General features: G+C 45.3%; 1 protein-coding gene across 1 annotated transcript in view; it reads right to left on the bottom strand.

Moving 5' to 3' along the window:
* The window catches only part of LOC123751042 (nephrin), a 744,040-nt gene that overhangs the window by 35,199 nt on the left and 683,810 nt on the right, over positions 1–25,031 (bottom strand). The window contains exon 14 of the mRNA XM_069322448.1: positions 10,360–10,543. Coding sequence (XP_069178549.1) covers positions 10,360–10,543 — 184 coding nt within the window. The remainder of the gene's footprint in view (positions 1–10,359; positions 10,544–25,031) is intronic.

Here is a 25,031-nt window from a genome sequence, read left to right on the forward strand (position 1 = left end):
TCCAAAGAGTCAAAGTACTTCTCAAGAAACTTTGCAACATAATGGCAAATAATTCTTTGAAGATGCTAACTGTGCAGGCGATGAGTCACAATAACGTGGCTGAAGTATGTTGACCAGACCACACACTAAAAGTTGAAGGGACGACGACGTTTCGGTCCGTCCTGGACCATTCACAATCGACTTGAGAATGGTCCAGGACGGACCGAAACGTCGTCGTCCCTTCAATTTTTAGTGTGTGGTCTGGTCAACATGCTAACTGTGTTTACGTTCAGTAATACAAACTTAAATGTTCTCCAGAGCGAGCAAAGAATTATCAAGTATTCTTAAGGTGACATATATTAAATCACAATCTCAATTATAAAACAAAAAACTAATGGCAACAGGGTGGAACTTAACGTGAAATGATTACAGTAAGTTTTTACGAGCGTAAAACAGCGTTCTTGTTACATTATTTTGAGTGTCCAGCTGAGCATTGCAGTCACGTGTGCAACAAATTATTACTTAACTTCTTAGCTGATGAATTTATGTTAGCCTCCAGGGACACGGACACGGCCAAGGAAACTCAGAGACCCATGACTTAGTTGCCAGCTCGTGCGTGGACGAGCTTGCACCTCACCAGGTTAAAAAATGGGTTGCAACATAACACCGGTTAAAGGAAAAGGTTGCAACATAACACCGGTTAAAAAAGGTTGCAACATAACACCGGTTAAAAAAGGTTGCAACATAACACCGGTTAAAAAAGGTTGCAACATAACAGGAATTCAGTTAATTTTTTCCATTTGCTTAAAAATTTGGCTGAGGTTTCTTAGACCGATTGACTCAGGGAAATATTGTAATAAATTAAATAGTAATGCGCTTTTTTTCTACAAAGTGGTTATTTCTACTACAACAAAACAATCAGAATAAGGCAATGGGGTGACTTGACTGGGTGTTCTGGTGATTCATAGACACGGGCATGAACACCATTACCCGCAGATCACAGTGTAGGCGGGCCAGTCGTAAAATCCTGGTTGGGCACCAGTTCGGACCTCCAGAATCTTCAAGTGCATTCAGTACGATTTCGAGTGTGTTGGCTTTGGTCCTAACATAGCTGAGTGGCTTACAGCCGGTGTATAAATTGCAACAAGTCACTGATAGTTCGCATTCCTCCATCAGGCGTCTAGATGAATTGCTAGTTTAAGATAAGCACTCCCCCCCTCCTCTTTCTCTCTTTCTCTCTCTCTCTCTGTGACGTCATCCGGTGCTTTCTGGTATAAATAAAATATTCCTAAGTATACCCGTCATGCAAGTGGTGGGTGAGTATGGCTCAATGAGTAATGCTATTAAGGACAGCGATATTACCACGTAAGAGAGCGAGAAACTGAACACAGCGGGGATGAGAGAGATCCTGGATGCGCTCACAAAGCAGGCTCTCGGGCTCACAAGCGCTCATAAGCAAGATCTCAGGTTCACAAGCAGGTTCACAAGCGTTCACAAGCAGGCTCTCGCGCTCACCAGCAGCCTCTCACGCTCACAAGCAGGCTCTCGCGCTCACAAGCAGGCTCTCGTGCTCACAAGCAGGCTCTCGGGCCCACAAGCACTCACAAGCAGGCTCTCAAGCTCACAAATGCTCACAAGCAGGGTCTCGAGCCCACAACTGCTCGTAAGCATAGGGGGCCTCATAGCCTGGTGGATAGCGCGCAGGACTCGTAATTCTGTGGCGCGGGTTCGATTCCCGCACGAGGCAGAAACAAATTGGCAAAGTTTCTTTCACCCTGAATGCCCCTGTTGCCTAGCAGTAAATAGGTACCTGGGTGTTAGTTAGCTGTCACGGGCTGCTTCCTGGGGGTGGAGGCCTGGTCAAGGACCGGGCCGCGGGGACACTAAAGCCCCGAAATCAACTCAAGATAACCTCAAGAAGCATGCTCTCAGGCTCAATACCTCTGAAAAGCAGGCTCTTGAGCTCACAAGTGCTCACAAGCAGGCTCTCGAGCTCACAAGCGCTCACAAGCAGGCTCTCGAGCTCACAAGCGCTCACAAGCAGGCTCTCGAGCTCACAAGCGCTCACAAGCAGGCTCTCGAGCTCACAAGCGCTCACAAGCAGGCTCTTTAGCTCACAAGCGCTCACAAGCAGGCTCTCGAGCTCACAAGTGTTCACAAAATATAATAACAGAATGGGTGACAATTGAATTAAGAAAATGCGACTCACGTCCCTAAACGATGACTCGTGTCCCTAAACGACAAGTCGTGTTCACCAACGTAACATTGTAAGAGGTTTTGGAGGAAGCGGAAATGTTCGAAGTTATTGCATGAACCCCGTTTAGCCTATTGACTAAGAGGTTCGTTAATCCGAGCCAGCGCCCAGTATTACGAGGCTGTTAACTTCACTCGAGTCACCGGCTAAATGACGAGTTTACCCATTGTGTTACAGCAGCCGAACATTCAATGTGTAGTCCAGTTAGCTATACAATTAGTGTGCAGTATAGTGACAATAATAAATATAGAACACTCACGATAACAATGAACTCTCGGATGTTATATACATGATAGTTCGCCTCGGTTTAGAACTAACATGTATCGTATTGCAAATCAGTGTATACATGATACAGGCTATAGATACATTTGATGGAATGACACGTACTGCAGAATTACGAACAAAAATCCTTTACCCAATCATAGAGACAATCACTATGCAGCTGAGAATACCCAGCGTATGGGTTCGAATGCTATTCAAGGCTGCTGTGGATTTTCTCAGAGAAAATTACATTAACTGATGGGTAATTACGATGACCTGATCAGGGACACACACCATGGGTCTGATGACCTGATCAGGGACACACACCATGGGTCTGATGACCTGATCAGGGACACACAACATGGGTCTGATGACCTGATCAGGGACACACACCATGGGTCTGATGACCTGATCAGGGACACACAACATGGGTCTGATGACCTGATCAGGGACACACAACATGGGTCTGATGACCTGATCAGGGACACACACCATGGGTCTGATGACCTGATCAGAGACACACAACATGGGTCTGATGACCTGATCAGGGACACACACCATGGGTCTGATGACCTGATCAGGGACACACACCATGGGTCTGATGACCTGATCAGGGACACACACCATGGGTCTGATGACCTGATCAGGGACACACACCATGGGTCTGATGACCTGGTAAGTGACACACAACATGGGTCTGATGACCCATGAACTTGATGATCCTGGTTCCGGTGTTGTGACGATGTCGATCTGCAAGTATGTCGAGGTGTTGGTCGATTTGAGTACAGAGGTCTTCGTCGATGTTGGTGTGTCTCCATTGGTCTGTAGCATGAAGTAAGTAAGTAATTATCAAAAAGAAGGCACCAAACCGGGAAGGCTATATAGCACCATCAAAGTGCGAAATAATCAGAGGGCGCTAAATATCACCATGAATGCCAATACGAGAACAGAAACGCATAAGGCGACCGATATCAAAAGTATCCGATTCACCAAGAATTCTATCAAGGGACAAGTGGCTGCGACGGACGGTCGGAAAGCAAGACACACACACACGTCCTGGAAGTCAGGACATTCAACAAGGATATGCACAACTGTAAGAAGGACAACGCAATTTGAACAATGAGGAGCCGGGCGGCGCTCCATTAAGTGACCGTGAGTTAATCGAGTATCGCCAATTCGCAACCTTGCTAGAGCAGTTTCCCACTGCCAGTTACGGTGGCAGTAGGAAGGCCACACGACACACTACGTTTGAGAGTACGCAGCTTGTTACCAACTACAGAAGACCAACAACCCAGCCAACGGGCAAGGATGGAGGAATGAATAACCAGGTAAACGTCGTAATAAGGAATACCTTTGCAGGAAACAGGACAAGAGCAGATAGCCTCTCCAGCGGCAGCATCCGCATGCTCATTTAAAGAAACATGAATATGGCTGGGAACCCAGCAAAACTCTATTGATTTAAATTTACTAAAAAAAGAAACAGCCAATGTTAAACCTCGATGACCACCGGATGGACAGGATTAAAGGACCCTAGAGCAATGAGGGCCCTACGAGAATCAACCTTCAACCACACCACAAAGGAGGATTGACAATGAGAAAGCAAGAGACAGAGAGCATAGATAATAGCATAAAGTTCTGCTGTGAAGATCCTAGCCTAAGAAAAAACCCAGAATAGCCCACACCGTTCACAGACTTAGACCCATCGGTGAAGATGGAAACAGAGTGGCAGTGCGAAGATGAGTGCTCAAGGAAAAGGTGTTTCAAAACATTTGGAGGGGTAATAGCTTTAGTGATGCGGGTCAAGGATGTACGAAACTTTGGAAGGGGGACTGTCCATGGGGGCAAGGAAGGAACAATGCGAGGAGAAACATTAGAAATACGAACAGAAAGAAAATCCTGTAAGAGAGATAGTCGGACAAAAAGAGGGAGGTGATGAAGAGGAACAGAGACCACAGGAGAGGTTGAAGTTAAAGCACGACAGAGTCGAGAGGAAGGATGTTGTAAGGACCGCGCAAGATAGGTAAGACACTAACGATCACGGCAGTCCTGGAGAGAGAGGAAGCCAGTGTCAACATGCAAGCTGAGGGCGGGAGTCGAACAAAAGGCACCAGAGCTGAGACGCAACCCAGTATGGTGCAAAGCATCAAGACGGAGAAGAGTAGAAGGAGAAGCAGAAGAGTATGCAGGGCAACCATAATTGAGTTTAGACAGGACGAGAGAGGAGTGCAAATAGAGGAGCGTGCGCCTATCCGCTCCCCAAGAAGTATGGGACAAAACCTTAAGTAGGTTAAGGGCCTTAGAGCATTCAACTCAGAGGTAAGAAATATGGGGTGACCAAGACAAACGTTTGTCAAAAATTAACCCCACAAGCTTAGCGGAATCCCTATACACAAAGGGATGACCATAAAGTGACAAAGAGGGACGAAGAACGACATGCTTCTGAGTAAAAGCCATAGCACAAGTCTTAGATGCAGAGAACTTGAAGCAATGATCAATGGCCCAAGACGACACGGCATCAATCTCAAGTTGAAGCCGCCGTTGAAGGAGAGGCGAATCATCACCCTGACAGCAAAGGGTCAGGTCGTCAACATAGAGAGCGGAGAAGACACCAGAAGGAAGAGAGGAAAGAAGACCGTTCAGGGCAACTAGAAAAAGAGTAGTGCTCAGAACACTACCCTGGAGAACACCCTCATACTGTCTAAAAGGGGCAAAGAGAGAGGTACCAAGCCAACATTGGAGGAAGAGAGAGATTCCCACGAAGGCCAAAAGAATGAAGTTGGGACAGAATATGATACCACCAGGTAGTGTGGTAAGCCTTTTCCAGGTCAAAAAGGACGGCAACAATGGAGGTCTTCACAGCAAAAGCAGTACGAATATAGACCTCCAAGTTCACCAGGACATCCGTTGTGCTGCGACACCTGGGAAAACCAGAATGAAAAGGGGAGAAGTGGTGATAGTGCTCTAAGAACCACATCAAACGAACGTTAACCATACGTTCAAAGAGCTTGCAGACACAACTCGTGAGGGCAATAGGGCGGAAGTCCTTGAGGGATGATCCGAAAGACCCTGGTTTCCAAACAGGGAGGACAACAGCATCGAGCCAGTCTTCAGGGATTGACGACGACTCCCAGACCCGATTGTACAGACTCAGTAAATACTGAGATGTGTACGGAGGGAGATGGTGAAGCATCTCATAATGAATGCCATCGGACCCTGACGCCGTAGAACCGCAGAGAGCTAGGGCTGACTGAAGCTCAGAGACAGAGAAGGGATCGTTACAGGGAAGGCGAAGATGGGTACAGAAATCTAATGGACGAGATTCAAGAATAGACTTACGAAGAAGGAAGGATTGGGGAAGATGAGAACCAGAACAGCAGATGAAAAGTGGGAATCCATTTTGGTCGCGATTTGCAATGGATCCACCACAAGAGCACCACGGAGGCAAAGGACCGGAGAGACATCGGGAACGAACTTACCCGCTATCCTGCAGATATGCTTCCAGACCAGTGGCAGAGGAGTTTTGGACGTAACGGTGGAGACATAAGACATCCAGCATACACTTTTAGCCACACGGGTGGTCCTATGGACCACCCACACTCGCCTTCCGGAGCAAAAGAAAAGACTCAACCGTCTGCCGGCGGCGGTGCCTTTTCCAGGCAGCACGCTTACAGCAGAGAGCCCGAGCACAGTCCATATTCCACCAGGGAACGCACTTCCGCGTTCCTCAAGGGGAAGAGTGAGGAATAGACGGAGAGCAGTGTCAAAGACAGTGTCATGAAAAAGATGGAGGGTGCTAAGGAGAAGCAGAATGGAGAGGTCGGAAATAATAGCACTGAGAGTAAAGAGGCGCCAGTCAGCCTCGGCAAACCGCCACCTAGAGAAAAAGAGAGGAGGGTGAAAAGAGAAAAAGGTAACAAGGACAGGAAAATGGCCACTGCCATGGAGGTCATCAAGGACCCGCCACCCGAAATCTAAGAAAAGGGATGACAAGCACAGGGAAAGATCTAGACAGGAAAGGGAGCGAGTCCGAGAGTCCAAATGAGTGGGCTCACCAGAATTCAGAAGAGACAGGGAAGAAGAGAGGATGAAAGGCTCAAGGATTCGACCCCGGGTGTTTGTCAGCACATCACCCCAAAGGGCATGTCGACAATTGAAATCACCCAGCAGGAGCACAGGCTCCGGCAAGGAGTCCAGGAGGTGTTTAAGATCGAGTAGAGAAAGTGGGACAGTGAGAGGGGGGGGGGGGAGATTAATGGGACAAATTGTGTACCATTTATGCACAAAGACACGGGCAGCAGAACAGTGGAGAGGCGATGAAAAAAATAAGGGGACGAAGGGAACATCAGAGCAAATCAAGAGAGCAGAAGAGTTTTGGGCCCCAGCAACAGCAGGGGGGGGGGGGGCCGGGAGAAAAAAATAACTATGGAAGCGACCATGAGGAGCACCAAGCATCAGCTCCTGGAGACAGACCCAAAGGGGCGAAAACTGTGAAATTAGAAGTTGGAGGTCAAGGAAATTGGCGTAATATCCACGGAAGTTCTACTGAAGAATAGACACTGGCAAAAACAGAAAGGATAGCAACAGAGAACATAGAAGAAAGAAAGGTGAAAAAGGAACACGGCACGTTGAAGAAGCACAGGGTCAGGATCAGGGTCAGCGAAGTTAGGGTTAGGGGGCATGGGTAAACTGAGTAAAGAATGAGGGAAAGGAGCGGGAGGACAGACCAGAGGTGGATGAGCAGGGTCCAGAAGAGGAGGAGGAAAAGGAGGAGGAGGAGGAGGACGAGACAACCGAGAGGGGCGGTGAAGGAGAGCAAGAGAAGGAGGAGCAGAAAGAGGGGAATGCACCTCAGCAAGGGCAGTAACCGAATCGGAACCTGGGGCCAAAGAAACCTCCACAGTAGGAACAGAGAGCTCTACCACCGAAACGAGAGGGGAAGGAACGATAGAATCAGAGACAGGGGGTGAAGAAGAAAGCGAAGTCTTTTTACCTACCGGGGAGGAGGAAGGAGAGGAGCCAGGTTTCCGCTTCTGACTCAAAGAAATAGGTGTCCCAGCAGCAATGTACTGGGCAACAGACTCTAGCGTTTCAATAGGAGAAGAAGAACGAGAGTGAACAACATGATCACCAGGAGAGCAATGGACATCGGCCCGCACAGTCAGGCGGCGTAGAGAGCCAAGAGATGGAGGATAATGATGGGAAGGAGGACCAGAGGGAGAGGAGAAAGAAGACACAGGAGACATGGCAGACTGGATATAAAGAAGGGGAACCCTAGACAGAAACCAGGAGGGGGGACCCTCCGGGACAGAATGGAAAGAAACAGGGGAGGAGGTGATGGGCGTGTCCAGGTCTAAAGCCTGGAAACAGTTGTGAGACTGAGGAAGGTGAGAAGGACGAGGAGAAAAAGAGCGCACCACGCTAGCATAAGAGATGCTAGCGAAAGTGGACAGATGATGAACTTGGCGCCTAGCCTCAGGAAAAGACAAACGGTCCCGGTGCTTCAAGTTGAGGAAGGCTGCCTCAAGTTTGTAATGTATACACGTGCGGGAGAAGGTAGGGTGGGCCTCACCGCAAATGAGGTAGCAGGCCCTGGGAGAAGTTCACTCCAACTTAGAGTGACCCTCGCCTCCACACATGGGACAGAGGGAGACAGGACTAGAGCATTTGAGGGCACCATGCCCAAACCTCCTGCACTTATTGCAGAGCCGAGGAGATGGAATATACGCCTGAACGGAGCATCTGGCATTAGTAAGAATGACAGAGGGCGGAAGGGTCCTTCCATCAAAGATAATCTTCACAACCCGAAGGGGCAGACGGCGACGACCACAAGGGGAACGAGTAAACGTATCCACCTGAAGGACAGAATGACCCTGGGCCTCAAGAATATGCTTGATAGCCTCATGGATATCAAGCATATTTCTAACACTTTTATACTTTTAGATTTCTAACACTGGTTGCAACATGGTGTGGGAGGAGAACAGTGCCATCACCGGCATATAACCGAGCGTTCTTGGAGACCCGAACAGGGGTCTCACCAATGCAAGGATAAGGCGGCCAAGCTGGTGGCAGCATCCTGAGAAGGAGCAGCAGCGACACGGGTACCAAAACGGGTGGGGTTGAAAGTAACAGAGGCATCTACTGAATCTACAAGATGCCTATGAAGGGAAAAATCGTCAGGAGGAGTTGAATCTAAAGCATGGAGGTCAAAGTACTTAGTCTACGTAGCAGGGCCAAACAAAGCATGGTATGAATTAGTATGGGAAGGGAGCATACGAGAGCGGCAGTGGCTGGGACGGAGATGAGAACTTTTAGAGAGATATGGGTCATAAGGCGCAGTAGTCACAATAAGTGATGGAGCAGTGCAAGGGGACGAGGCGGTCACCACAGAAGGCTTGGGACTCGACCCAACCACAGAGGAGGGAGGGGAGAAGGGAAGAAGAGTCCAGTCTGGGTCTAAACCGGGCCCTGTAGCGAGGGCTACAGCGTCCGGTCTTCCAGGACGGTCCGACTCAGGGGCCTGGTCACCCACCCCATGAGCCTGGGTAACAGAAGTCGTGTCGTCATCCATGCAGCAAACAATTTCAAAGGTTTGGGACCTGGAACCAAGGGATACCACCTACCAGGGTGGCCGAGCGCGGGCCAGTGCAGGAAGGGTGCGTCGTCCCCCAGCGGTGCTCCCCCTTCTCAACAGGGGAGAACCTACTACATCGTCCATTCTCCCATACTGGTGCTAAGACCCCATTCCCCCCTATCGTCCCAGCCTAGACATCCAACCATCTACTCAGGGCAGCCCATCACAGGCGACCCCTCCAGCGGGTGGTCCGATGGCTCACAAGGCCCCTACGTGGTGCTCTTCAGCACGTACACCACCCAAAGAGTGAGAAAAGGCCACCCACACCGGTCCCAGGGAGGTGTACGTGGCCCCTCACCACAGCAAGGAGGCACCACGGAGGGGCTGTAGCATGAAGTAGTGGCGTTTTGCTATCGTTAATCTCATTTTCTGCATTGCGTATCGTATTTCGAGACACATATATGGATAGAAAAGTGACAATGAAGTTTCGGAGCGTTGTCGATAATTCTCAAGTCGAAACTGAGGTAGAGTATGGAAGGATTCATTGTTTAATTGTTTTCCTACATGGCCCATAGTAGATATTACCAATATCCATCATTCAATTCATCACTGGATTCCTTACGTCTTTTCTCCGTGTAAAAAACAAATATTCAATCACAACGTCCTTAACTCTGAACATTTTATACTCAGTAATCGCCTGATTGACTTGAATCAGCAATTTAGGAAATTCATTTTCTAGATATAATCGCGAAAATATCCACTGATGATTTAACTTAGACCTGGGTTATATTCAGGACTTAAGTATACTTACTGCTTATGTAGTGGTCTAAATAGCTTAAGGACTATCCATATTTTATATTACTCTCGAGAGGGTAATATAGGCCTTAAGCATGATAACAAACCTATATCAAATACAATCGGAGCAATGTGTATATATATATACCTACCCAAACCCAATCAAATCAAACCTAACCTAAGCATAACCAAATATACTGAAGCGATGAGACTTTTTTATAGGTAAATATAAATTTGCTTTGATTTCATGTATTAAAGACAAAAGTTAACGTAAATTATTGGTGTTTGTTTTGCTTTATTAACTCTTTGTACAGAGGAACGTAAGATCATTGGGGTTAATAGTACATTGCAGGAAGGTAAGAGCAAAGTGTATGAGAACATACTGCAGGAACGTAAGAACAAAGCCTGTGAGAGGATATTCCAAGAACGTCAGAAAGAAAGTAAATAATGACACTAATGGTGATTAGTGGCGCCAGTAAGAGACAGGGGCTTCACGTACTCATCCTGTTCTCAGCCATCTTGTAGGTGAAGGCCTCGAGGGTGACGGGCTCGGAGTCGCCCAGGGAATTGGTGGCCACCACGTGTATCACGTAGTCGAGGCCTGGAGTGAGGCCTTCCAGGGTGAAGTTGGCCGAGTTCGAGGTCACCTTCGCCTGCCCCTGTCCCGTCACCGCCTCAAACACCTGCGGTAGAGGAGGGAAGATCAGTGCACGTGTGTATGAGGGAATGGAGAAGTGTGTCGTCTTTGGAGTCCCTCCTCATTGTGTCACTCAGCTGCAGAGAGGGAGAGAGAAGGGGATACATTTAGCTGCAGAGGGGGAAAAAGAAGGGGATACACTCAGCTGCAGAGGGGGGAGAGAGAAGGGGATACACTCAGCTGCAGAGGGGGGGGAGAGAGAAGGGGATACACTCAGCTGCAGAGGGAGGAGAGAGAAGGGAATACACTCAGCTGCAGAGGGGGGGGAGAGAGAAGGGGATACACTCAGCTGCAGAGGGAGGAGAGAGAAGGGGATACACTCAGCTGCAGAGGGGGGAGAGAGAAGGGGATACACTCAGCTGCAGAGGGGGAGAGAGAAGCAGATACATTCAGCTGCAGGGGGGGGGGGAGAGAGAAGGGGATACATTCAGCTGCAGAGGGGGAAAAAGAAGGGGATACACTCAGCTGCAGAGGGGGGAGAGAGAAGGGGATACATTCAGCTGCAGAGGGGGAAAAAGAAGGGGATACACTCAGCTGCAGAGGGGGGAGAGAGAAGGGGATACACTCAGCTGCAGAGGGGGGAGAGAGAAGGGGATACACTCAGCTGCAGAGGGGGGAGAGAGAAGGGGATACATTCAGCTGCAGAGGGGGAAAAAGAAGGGGATACACTCAGCTGCAGAGGGGGGAGAGAGAAGGGGATACACTCAGCTGCAGAGGGGGAGAGAGAAGGGGATACACTCAGAGTTGTGAGCCCGACCGACGTGCAGGTAATGTTAACCTCGCCCCTGTAGCAGAGAGCTGGACTGGAGGTCGAGGTCAGTTGGTGAGTAAACGAAATATATTTGTAATTTTGTTTTTGTTTTAGTTTTCTTATCGAAAATATGGTCATGAAAATCCATGCTAGACCGCTAGTGTTCCCTAGACTTTATATCATAATACAGCTGTTGTATAAGAAGAACTAGTTTTTGCATAATATATGTTTTTGAAACTTGGGCTTTGCAATACTGCCAAACTTCTAGTTTACAATACTATGAAACAAAAAAAAATTGTTTTTGTTACACATAAGAAAAACATTAAAAGATATATTTTACTTAATATAAAATAGATATAAAAAGAGGTTTGAATATTAACTAACAGCAAATATTGGCAAATTAAATTTAAAGGCTATAAAGATCAACCATCAACCACAGATCATCCAAAGATCTCACACAACCAGATCATCCAAAGATCTCACACAACCAGATCATCCAAATATCTCACACAACCAGATCATCCAAAGATCTCACACAACCAGATCAGCCAAAGATCTCACACAACCAGATCATCCAAAGATCTCACACAACCAGATCAGCCAAAGATCTCACAACCAGATCATCCAAAGATCTCACACAACCAGATCATCCAAATATCTCACACAACCAGATCATCACCTGAGAAATCTTAACAAGCAACACTGAAATAATCGACAGGTGAAACGTCAACAGACGACTGAACATCAGCCAGGTGCTACACACCAAAAAGTCAACCTGTAATCAACAAGCAGTTAACACATAATTGCATTCTACCCACTTCAAGACCCCGAACCAACACCGTGACAGTAGAAGCATGAACATAAGCATTTAATAGCCTATTAATATCCATTATGCTATTTATCCACTTGTTCATCTCAATCACGTCCTGTACCACCTCACCCAAGCAAAAATAAGCCTTGGCAAAACATGGACAAATTGTCTTTGAAATTGTAAAGAGTATTGTAAATTGTAAAAAAATTGTAAATAGGCGTCAGACAATAATAAATTGTGAAAATGAACTTTGAAGAGTTAATTTTTCAACTATATATATATATATATATATATATATATATATATATATATATATATATATAGTTGAGGTGGGTAGAATTCTACCCACCTCAAGACTCCGCTCCAATATAGAAGCATCAAGAAATATGGACCAACAGGCTTTCTACAAACACTTCTATTCAATACCCATTGTTTGTGTTCTGTCTTGTGTTGATACTTTTAATACCCTATTAATATTCCCTCTTGTTCTGTCTTGTGTTAATGCCACATCACCCCTCCCACCTCACTCAAATGTAGATATAAAATCGGAGATACGTAAGTTCTATTCAGTTGTGTATTTGTGAACTAAAGTCTTTGAAAATGTAATAAGTTTTACGAAACGCGCCCGTATCGCGTCAGACTAGAAATAAAAATGAATTTTGGAGAATTAATTTTTGATTTACCTCCAACAGTGAAGCGTAATGTACGAAAGATTGAGAAAATTCGTGTTAGAATTATTAATCTTACTTTTTCGGTCATATTTAATAATATATGTCTACAGGAAAGACTGCTACCAAAATATACTAATATATATATATATATATATATATATATATATATATCAGCGGATTAAGGCGTCCTGTAGATACCAGTTGCGTTGCTCCTGGGAGTATGGGTTCGAGTCACTTATGGGGGTGTGAGTTTTCAGTCACATATAGTCCTGGGGACCATTCAGGCTTGTTCGGATATATATATGTATATATATATATATATATATATATATATATATATATATATATATATATATATATATATATATACATATATACATATAAATATATATATAAAAGTTTGTGAGGGTACCACCTCTGGTGCCAATGTGGGGACCCATAGCCTCGAAGAAGAAAATAAAAAGTATTCAGAGAAGACCTTGTGGTTTCTCACTGAACACTAATATTATCTTCTACCACCCCCATTCTTTTGTATGTACACATATATATTTGTTTCATTTGAACTTTGTCACAAAAAAGGAGTTACATATAGGTTACAAAGATGGTTATCATAGGTTGTCGAGTTCCTCCAGCTCCTCAGATGGCGGGCAGGAACCCTGGATGCAGTGCGCATTTCCCCTCTGTATCGCCACGCTGAGGCGCTGGAAAAGAAAGCTGGCAGCTCTCGGGTCCCTTGTTGTTTCAATCAGCTTAGAACCCAGTACCTTATATATATATATATATATATATATATATATATATATATATATATATATATATATATATACACACACACATTTATATATTATTAATTAAATATGACCGAAAAAGTAACAAGGTGACATGTCGCCAATATATGTCATTCTTAAAAAAGACGAATATCTGGCGAAAATGAACCTCATACTCTCTGACCAAACTATATTCCAAAGGGTAACGAAGGACACTACAGCTGAATTGAAAGCAAAGGTCAACAAATTGATCGAAACTGTGAACGCCAAGAAATCCGGACTCCACCTGCCAAATATTTTTGGGGAATATAAACCTGGATACGCGTATGGAAATGTCAAGACACATAAGCCTGGAAACCCACTTCGGCCAATCATCAGCCAGATACCCACACCCACGTACAGACTGGCGAAACGACTCAACGGCTTGCTGACTCCTTATATCCCTTGCGCCTTCAGCCTGAAGTCTCCAAAAGAATTTGTTGACTTACTGCGGGGAACACGAGCCACAGGGATAAGAGCCTCGTTGGACGTAGAATCACTGTTTACCAACGTACCTGTGGATGAAACATTCGGGATGACAGCAAACAGAGTGTATCGTGATCCGGCCTGTACTCCTCTTGACATACCAGAAAACATTCTAAGGAAACTACTCCAAGCTTGTACTAAAGAGGCACCCTTCTTGAGCCCGGATGGGCACATGTATAAGCAAGTAGATGGGGTCGCCATGGGTTCTCCCCTAGGTGTCCTGTTTGCAAACTTCTACATGGGTACCATCGAGCAAAAAGTCTTAGTCGACATGAACTTGAAACCGGCCATATACTGCAGGTATGTTGACGACATTTTTACACAGGTACCTGATGTCAGACATCTGCAGGAGCTGAAGGAGGCGTTTGAGCAGAATTCTGTGTAGCGTTTCACTTACGAGATGAAGAAGGGTGGGAAGCTGCCCTTTCTAGATGTAACAGTCATGGAAAGGAGCGGAGGTTTCCACACTGCAGTCTACACTAAGGAAACAAACATAGGAATGTGCCTACATGCCAACAGTGACTGCCCAGACAGGTACATGAGGAGTGTTGTTAACGCTTATGTTGACCGTGCTCTCAGCCACAGCTCAGGATGGAAGCAAGTCGACGAAGAAATCTGTAGGGTAAGGCAGGTCCTAGTCAACAACGGCTTCTCCAATGGTTTCGTTGAAGACATAAGAAGGGAAGTGAAACGCCATGCAACCTCTGAAGAGACCACTAACACAACACCTATACCCCCTATTAGACTATTTTACAGGAACTTCTTTTCCACAGCTCACAAAACGGAGGAAAGGGTCCTGAAAGATATTGTTAATAGAAACGTTACCCCTACAGACAAAAATCAGAAGATACAACTGACGATTTACTATAAATCGAAAAAAACGGCCAGCCTACTCATGAGAAACTCTCCAGACACAAAGCAGAACGCTTTAAAAGAGACCAACGTCGTTTATGCATTCAAATGCCCTCTTGGGGACTGTAAGCCTAAAAAAACTCAGTATATAGGCAAGACAACATCTCTTTCCAGGCGATTAACGATGCATAAGTGTTACGGCCCTACTGGGACGCAACCGGGTTCTTCTCTGGTGGTATTAGAGTTTGGGTATCCGGCCCCAAGTTAGTAGAGGCTTTCAAGGGGTGTGTTCCGTAACACAAGTTAAATTAAAGGGGGAGGGATACAAATATTCCAGTTTTCTGATATATTTTCCACCACCAAATATAAATAAATAACAGTCACACGCGGGGATTATTACTACACAAAAATATATACAGTTGCGTCTTCCTCCGAAGACACTGGATGCTCAACGATGCTCACTCTGGGTAGCCCTGGTTCCTTCTTCCGTGGCCCACGAGGAATCCACGCTGACTACCCCGAATCTACCCTGGCCACAGGCCAGCCAAATCACAGTCCAGCTGGATGCTTCGTCGTGGAGGCCTTCAACCACAATCCAGCCTGTAGCTGGCAGGTACCGATCAGCTCCGCTGTATAGGCCACTCCACGACCGATACTTAGGGTTGCGAGCCCTAGCCAGGAACCTCGTGTGACTCGCTGGTCACTCTCCTCATACAGCACCCCAGTGGATGGTCTCTTCCACCAGCCAACCCCGGATAAGGTGATTCCCGACACTGCCACGCCTCAGGCAGGATTTTACTCTCAACAGAGTTCGTCCGGGGGTGACTCACAGCTTCTTCGAAGCAGACTGGTGAAGAGACCTTGGCTGCCTTGGGTAGATTGATCCGCCGTCCAACACTGCTGTCCCAGGTCGACTCTGAAACCAGACACGTCATCAGTACTGGGGATACTACCCGAGGCCACTAGGAAACATCACATACTAGCTTAGACAGAAACGTCCACCTATTTGCTCCATAGATGGCGTTCACTGTCTAAGCGCCACCTCACCAGAGGTCAGCAGGGACTACGTCATGAGCCGACTAGGATAGGAATCCAACACTTATTGCTGGCCTATCCTGTCACCACTAGATGGCGTCATCCATTTGGAGTGGGTTTCGGGAGCGGACTCACAGATGGCGTTGTCGTCACTGCTCCATGCTCCGACGCTGGACTCGGGTCCGTAACACCTCCCCACCAAAAAGAATTTGGTTTGGGTTTTATAAAAGAGAAAACAAACCAAATTTGTACGTTGGTACAACTCCGAACGGACTCACATAAACAATGGACTGGAGTGGCGAGGATGTCTTCTCCGCAAAACAGCCCTAATGGGAGATTCTGGCACAAGGAAAACTTGATCATAGGCAATGACTTGCCTGATGTAACTTCCCACAACCTCACTGAGATGTTAATCAGGGGCATAATGATCTCACGTGTCTTGAGTAAGGATCGGCACAGTGCGATCTGGGGTGAATCGACACCTCCCTGTGTCGTGGCACCGTTGGTGGCTGGTCGCAGACGGCATTTCTTATACCGGTCCGGTAGTCCTTCAGGGAGACGGGAACCTGGAATACAGGGGTCTGATAATTTGGAGTAACAGCGATAGTTGTTAAGTCAGTACTTACAGCATAACCGTCTATGTCCATACCTAGTCCCAACAGGGCTGCTTGTACATTGAAGATGGTGTTCGCTCTGCCACCGTCAGATAGACCAACGTTCCGTATAACGCTGAATCCAGGATCGGCAATCACGCGGGGGGTGTCAACCTGTCGGAAACAGTCACTCATAATATCATTTCTCCCATTCCCTGTATTCATCATCACCTTCCAGGTCCCTTCTTCGACTGCAACACTCACAGTGCAAGTCTCTAATCCCTGGGGGTCTCTTCGCGATGTTCAAAGGAGCTATCATCTGTCGGGTCGTTCACTGGTCCTTACTTAGAATATACATAAGAATTAAACAAAATACCACCAAGAAACATTTAGGAATAAGCTTCATGAGCCTATTACGCCCATAGCTGGCGATCTCCATTAGCTTGGCTTGGATCAAAGAGCGCACTAGAGCCTGCGCACCTACCTCACATACCTCTGACGTCTGGGAAATCTCTGGCCGGTTCAGTATACATTGTACTTTGCCATACCGCAAGTACTCATCCGCTGTCACTCCAGACTCTTGGGTATCCGTGGGTATTTGTACACGAGGCCTCTCCTCTTGCTCAGTCGCTTCTGTCACCATAAAATCATGTTTCTTGTCAGGAGAGGAATCAGGAGAACCTATTAGAATGCTGTCGATCTGTTGGGTAGAGGAAGGATTAAACAAGTTATATAATTGTACGTCCGCCTGTATCTGGATACCACTGTTTCCTGTTGTTACCTCAGACCTTTTTGTTGGTTCAGCTGACTCGTCATCAATCTTGAGATGATCGTCGTTCCAACCTGTCACCAAGTCGTTGGCTAGTATTACGTCAATCCCAGCTATAGGCAGGGTATCAACTACTGCCAACGCACATGTGCCGCTGAAGTAAGGCGAGTCTAGATGTACCGCCACTAAGGGGGGCAACGTACCGCGTCATAGGAAACCCAACCAGGACAACCTTTTGTCTCCCGTCTACACTCACTCCCTCGGGTAACGAGTCTCTCACGATCAGGGACTGGGCTGCTCCACTATCTCTGAGCACTACAACTGATCTACCAGTATGATCACTCGTTACATACCTGCCTGAAGTGTGAGGGGCGAACAATCCTAGTCCTTCCTGACTAGTCAGAGACTGGGTTCCTACTGGTTGTGTCACACAGCCCATCAGCATCACCTCCCTACGTGGACCGCTACCTCGTCTGCTTCGGCACATAGCAGCAACGTGTCCTTTCTGCCCACAAGTCCAACACACTACATTCCTCCTTGGACTACGGTGTTTCGGACTGCTAGGCCTAATCATTCGGGGGCTACTTGGGGGCGTCTTCATAGCGCTTTGTGGGACGGGTCTCTCTTCTTCTTCTTAACGAAGTTTGCCAAACAGACGTGGGTAATTCCTAGGGACATACCTAGTGGAAAACCTATGCGTCAAGATATATTCTTCAGCCATAGTGGCTGCTGCACTTGAGGTCTCTACCTGTTGCTCTTCTAGGTATGTCTTCAGATCTCCAGACAGACATTCCTTAAAATCCTCCAACAAAACGAGCTGTTCGAGTTCTTCTTTCGTCCTCACCTTCCGAGAGGCACACCACTCCTGGAAAAGCCGTTCCTTGAAGGTCGCGAACTCGGTGAACGTGTGCTCCGAGGTCTTTTTCAGGTTCCTGAACTTCTGCCTGTAAGCCTCAGGCACCAACTGGTAAGCCATGAGCATTACCTTCTTCACCTTGTAATTACTGGAGTCATCAAGGGACAACGTGGAGTAGGTAATTTGGGCCTTCCCAGTCAAGACGGACTGTATCATGATGGCCCAATTCTCCTTTGGCCATTCCAAAAAGGCTGCAACCTTCTCGAAAGCAGCGAAGAACTTCGAAACTTACCTTTCGTTGAATTTCGGGACCATTTTGGTATTCCTTACTGGATCGAAACCACTCGTTTCCGTTGTTTTCCTCCGACCACCTAATCGCAATACTTCTAGCTCGTGTCTCTTTCCTTTTCCTCTCTGTCTCGTCGTTCTTGCCTTTCTTTTTCCCTTTCTTCTCTTTCTCGCTCTTCTCTCTCTCGTTTCTCTTCTCTTTCTCGCTCTTCTCGTTCTCTTTCTCTTCTTTCTTCTCTCTCGCTCTTATTTCCTTTCTTGTCTTTCTTTTTCCTTTTCTTCTAATTCTAAACGCTTCATTTCCATTTCTTTATCTTTCAATTCTTGTTCTATTTCTAATTTCTTCCATTCTATCTCACGATTTATTTCTAAGGCACGCATTTTGACAGAAAGCTTATATTCAGTTCACCTGCATCACTTTCAATGTCACTAACTTTATCTTCCTTTTCAGTGGAAGCTACCACCTCACTTTCCTTTGAACTCTGTGCCTCACTTTCCTGTTTCTCCCCGGCCTTCAAATGTTTGTGAACCTTTGACAAGATCTCAACACGGGAGTCACTTTCACGTATTTTTATCTCCAGATATGCGCTCACTAGCACCAGTTCTTGCTTTCCCAGATATTTCAATCTGGCAAGACAGTCCTCCTTGTTCGGAAAGTCTTGAACATCGTCTAGATCTTCAAGGGTCACTTTTTCCGCCATTGTCACTTAAATGGTGCACGAACACTCAATACACCGCTTCACTTGAGCACTTTATCGCACCTAGCACCTCACTTTCCAATATTGCACGTAATCACACCGAGCACCGCACTCTACAATATTGCACTAAATCACACCGAGCACCGCACTCTCCAATATTGCACTAAATCACAGCGAGCACCGCACAGGACGTACAACGTACAAATAATTATAAACAGGGGGAATTATTTACAGGGGATTGTACTACATCACTACCCCTGTCAAACATACTCGACAAGGGGTCGGATCCCGCTGGGGATGCCAACTATGTTACGGCCCTACTGGGACGCAACTGGGTTCTCCTCTGGTGGTATTAGAGTTTGAGTATCCGGCCCCAAGTTAGTACAGGCTTTCAAGGGGTGTGTTCCATAACGCAAGTTAAATTAAAGGGGGAGGGATACAAATATTCCAGTTTTCTGATATATTTTCCACTACCATATATAAATAAATAACAGTCGCACGCAGGGATTATTACTACACAAAAATATATACAGTTGCGTCTTCCTCCGAAGACACTGGATGCTCAACGATGCTCACTCTGGGTAGCCCTGGTTCCTTCTTCCGTGGCCCACGAGGAATCCACGCTGACTACCCCGAATCTACCCTGGCCACAGGCCAGCCAAATCACAGTCCAGCTGGGTGCTTCGTCGTGGAGGCCTTCAACCACAATCCAGCCTGTAGCTGGCAGGTACTGATCAACTCTGCTGCATAGGCCACTCCACGACCGATACTTAGGGTTGCAAGCCCTAGCCAGGAACCTCGTGTGACTCGCTGGTCACTCTCCTCATACAGCACCCCAGTGGATGGTCTCTTCCACCAGCCAACCCCGCATAAGGCGATTTCCGACACTGCCACGCCTCAGGCAGGCTATTACTCTCAACAGAGTTCGTCCGGGGGTGACTCACAGCTTCTTCAAAGCAGACTGGTGAAGAGATCTTGGCTGCCTTGGGTAGACTGATCCGCCGTCCAACACTGCCGTCCCAGGTCGACTTTGAAACCAGATACGTCATCAGTAATGGGGATACTACCCGAGGCCACTAGGAAACATCACATACTAGCTTAGACAGAAACGTCCACCTATTTGCTCCATAGATGGCGTTCACTGTCTAAGCGCCACCTCACCAGAGGTCAGCAGCGGCTACGTCATGAGCCGACTAGGACAGGAATCCAACACTTATTGCTGGCCTATCCTGTCACCACTAGATGGCGTCGTCCATTTGGAGTGGGTTTCGGGAGCGGACTCACAGATGGCGTTGTCGTCACTGCTCCGTGCTCAGACGCTGGACTCGGGTCCGTAACAATGAGCAACAGGGCTCCATTAAGGAACATAGAATCTCTACCCACAACCAAACCATCACCAGAGAAATCTTAGCAAACAACATAGAAATCATCTATAGATACAGCAATAGCAGGCGGCTTGACATCTGCGAGGCACATGTATACAACGCTTTACAGCTGTAGAGGGTTCTCCGTCGGCTTCGGGCTGTTTTTGATAAGGAGTTCGGAAGTCTTCTTGGTTTTGTAGAATATGATCAGGTCTATATTTTGGTTAGGAATAATGCTTTTTACTCCATTACGGATTATTTCTTTCATTATTCTTTCCTCTTTTTATGTTCACTGTGTATGGTTGATTTGTAATATAATTTTATTGGAGGTATTGTGGTTTCTGTTCCAGGTTCAGGATTATACCAACGGTCCAGGTGTCTTCTTATTGCAGCTATTATTTCCGTGTTGCTATATCCGTTGTTCACCAATACCTGTGTTATTCTTTCAAACTCTCTACCCACTTTGCTCCATTCGGAGCAACGTGGGTAAGCGCTCGACGAATATAAGCATTGAGAACACTGGCTTTGTATCTTTGATACAAAGATTTAACTCAAATTTAAAAAACTTAACTCATACATAATAAAATTGACAGATTTATCATTTCATATGAAAAATTAGAAAAATATATAAATTCAGGAAAACTTGGCTTATTAAGCAAATTGGGCCTTGCATAGTAGGCCAAGTACGACGTTCTGGCTACTAGCTACAACATATATACATATAAATAAATAAATATATATATATATATATATATATATATATATATATATATATATATATATATATATGTATATATATATATATATATATATATATATATATATATATATATATATATATATATATATATATATATATGTATATATATATATATATATATATATATATATATGTATATATATATATATATATATATATATATATATATATATATATATATATATATATATATATATATATATATATATATATATGTCGTACCTAGTAGCCAGAATTTGCCTAATAAGCCAAGTTTTCCTGAATTAATATATTTTCTCTAATTTTTTTCTCATGAAATGATAAAGCTACCCATTTCATTATTTATGAGGTCAATTTTTTTTATTGGAGTTAAAATTAACGTAGATATATGACCGAACCTAACCAACCCTACCTAACCTAATCTAACCTATCTTTTTAGGTTAGGTTAGGTTAGGTAGCCGAAAAAGTTAGGTTAGGTTAGGTTAGGTAGGTTAGGTAGTCGAAAAATCATTATTTCATGAAAACTTGGCTTATTAGGCAAATCGGGTCTTGCATAGTAGGCTGAGAAGTGCGTTCTGGCTACTAGGTACGACATATATATATATATATATATATATATATATATATATATATATATATATATATATATATATATATATATATATATATATATGTCGTACCTAGTAGCCAGATCTCACTTCTCGGCCTACTATGCAAGGCCCGATTTGCCTAATAAGCCAAGTTTTCCTGAATTAATATATTTTCTCTAATTTTTTTCTTATGAAATGATAAAGCTACCCATTTCATTATGTATGAGGTCAAATTTTTTTATTGGAGTTAAAATTAACGTAGATATATGACCGAACCTAACCAACCCTACCTAACCTAACCTAACCTATCTTTATAGGTTAGGTTAGGTTAGGTAGCTGAAAAAGTTAGGTTAGGTTAGGTTAGGTAGGTTAGGTAGTCGAAAAACAATTAATTCATGAAAACTTGGCTTATTAGGCAAATCGGGCCTTGCATAGTAGGCTGAGAATTGCGTTCTGGCTACTAGGTACGACATATATATATATATATATATATATATATATATATATATATATACATATATATATATATATATATATATATATATATATATATATATATATATATATATATATATATATATATATATATATATATATATATATATATATGGGAGACATTGCACAGGGCCTCCTGGTGGAACTAACTAGATTCGCCAACACATGTCTAGCTGGCAACATACCAGAGACCATACGGCCTCTCTTTTTTGGCGCTACCCTCTGTGCCCTGAGGAAAAAAGATGGAGGAATCAGACCGATAGCTGTGGGAAATTCACTCCGGCGTCTCGTCGCTAAGGCTGCTGCTAGAGCAGTTAGTCAGGCAGCAGCCGACATGCTGAAGCCAAAACAGCTTGGGTTTGGCATTCCCCAAGGATGTGAGGCAGCGGCTCATGCAGCTAGAGCCTACATTGCCAACATTACGAATGAAAAAGCCCTGATAAAGCTGGACTTCAAAAATGCTTTCAATCTGGTTAGAAGGGATGCAGTACTCAGTGCAGTTCATCGCCTTTTTCCTTCCCTCTACCCGTTTGTAAACTCATGCTACAGCAAGAATCTAACTCTGCTTTTTGGGGAACATGAAATTGAATCATAAGAAGGTGTCCAACAGGGTGACCCCCTTGCTCCTTTTCTTTTCTGCCTATTTATCAAGGAAGTCACCGATAACCTGTCCAGTGAGCTCAACATTTGGTTTTTGGACGATGGTACTCTAGCCGGCTCCCCAGCCTCACTCTTGGACGACATAAGAATAATTCAGGAGCAAGGAGCAAGCCTAGGCCTTACCCTGAACCCTTCCAAGTGCGAAATAACCTCCACCAACCAGCACATAATAGAGCAAATAAAGGTTGTTTTGCCTGACATTCATACAACCAACCCTGAGGACAGCACACTCCTAGGTGCTCCTCTTGGAAGGAATGCCATCGACGGGGTCCTTGGTAAGAAGATCACTGACCTGAAGAGGATGAACGAGAGGACTGAAGACATCGATGCTCATGATGCACTTTACCTCTTCACCAGATGCTTGTCCCTCCCCAGGCTGACCTACTTTCTAAGATGTTCGCCATCTTTCAACAATATTAAATTAGAAGAGTACGACAGCTTGCTGAAATCAACACTAGAAAAAGCCCTCAATCTTTCCCTCAGCGACTTACAGTGGAAACAGGCCTCCCTTCCTGTCAGACTCGGGGGCCTTGGCGTGTGCACAGCAACACAAATTGCTGTACAAGCGTTCCTGTCCTCTTCAGTGGGGTCTGACAACTTGGTGAAGGAAATCCTACCTAAGCATCTAGTTCAACAGGCAGGGGTGCATGATCCCAGCTTCACAGACTGCACAACCAAATGGGTCTCTCTCGCAGGACCAGCACCCCAACCACCGCCTTCTGAAGCCCATAAGCAATCCAGCTGGGATCGCCCCATTGCCGACCAAGAAGCTGCGACTTTGCTAGAAGCTGCGACAACACCACATAACACTGCCCGACCTAGAGCTGTAGCAGCTCCCCATGCAGGTGATTTCCTATTAGCAACCCCAATGTCAGCAACCGGCACCCGTCTCACACCGCAGGCCCTCCGAATTGCCGTGGCTCTCCGCCTCGCTGCCCCAATCCACACCGAATACAGGTGTATTTGCGGCGAGGCAGAGGCCGACAGATACTGACGGCATTGCCTTCTCTGCCAAAGGACAATAGGATGGCATGCAAGACACGGCGAGGTCAATGACATTATTAGGAGAAGCCTTACCACAGCCGGTTGTCCAACAGAGAGAGAGCCCCGTTACCTAATGTCCAGCAACTCTGATGAGCCTGTTGGTCGCCCAGACGGAATCACGGTGAACCCCTGGAAGAATGGTAGACAGTTGGTGTGGGACTACACTTGCGTTTCAACTTTAGCCAATACCTATGTTGACTTCAGTGCTACACAAGCAGGAGGAGCTGCCAATCACCGGAAAGCGGCCAAGTCACGTAAATACAGAGACCTTGAGCACCACTACAATTTTGTCCCCATTGCCTCAGAGACACTTGGTGCCTGGGGTAAAAGTGCTGCTAGCTTTTTGAAGGAGTTGGGGTCTAAGCTAATAGAAACAACTAGAGACCCTAGAGCTGCCAGTTTTCTTTTTCAGCGCCTTAGTGTGGCAATCCAGAGAGGAAATGCTCACTGCATCCATGGTTCCTGCCCGCCATCTGAGGAGCTGGAAGAGCTGTACAGCTTGTGACAAGCAGCCTTGCACCCTGCATGTAATCAATATTGTAACTTTTTTTGTGTAATGACATTTTCAAATAAAGTTAGATAAATATACACACATACCAAAAGAATAGGGGTGGTATGAGAAGAAAATACCAAAGTGTTCAGTGAGGATCTACAAGGTCTTCTCTGAGTACTCTTTATTTTCTTCTCCGAGGCTATGGGTCCCTACACTTGCACCAGAGGTGGTACCCCTTCTAGGTTTAAATATATATATATATATATATATATATATATATATATATATATATATATATATATATATAAATATATATATATATATATATATATATATATATATATAAATATATATATATATATATATATATATATATATATATATATATATATATAAATATATATATATATATATATATATATATATATATATATATATATATATATATATATATATATATGTCGTGGTACCCC

This window comes from Procambarus clarkii, chromosome 11 (assembly GCF_040958095.1).
Source record: "Procambarus clarkii isolate CNS0578487 chromosome 11, FALCON_Pclarkii_2.0, whole genome shotgun sequence".
Taxonomy (NCBI): domain Eukaryota; kingdom Metazoa; phylum Arthropoda; class Malacostraca; order Decapoda; family Cambaridae; genus Procambarus; species Procambarus clarkii.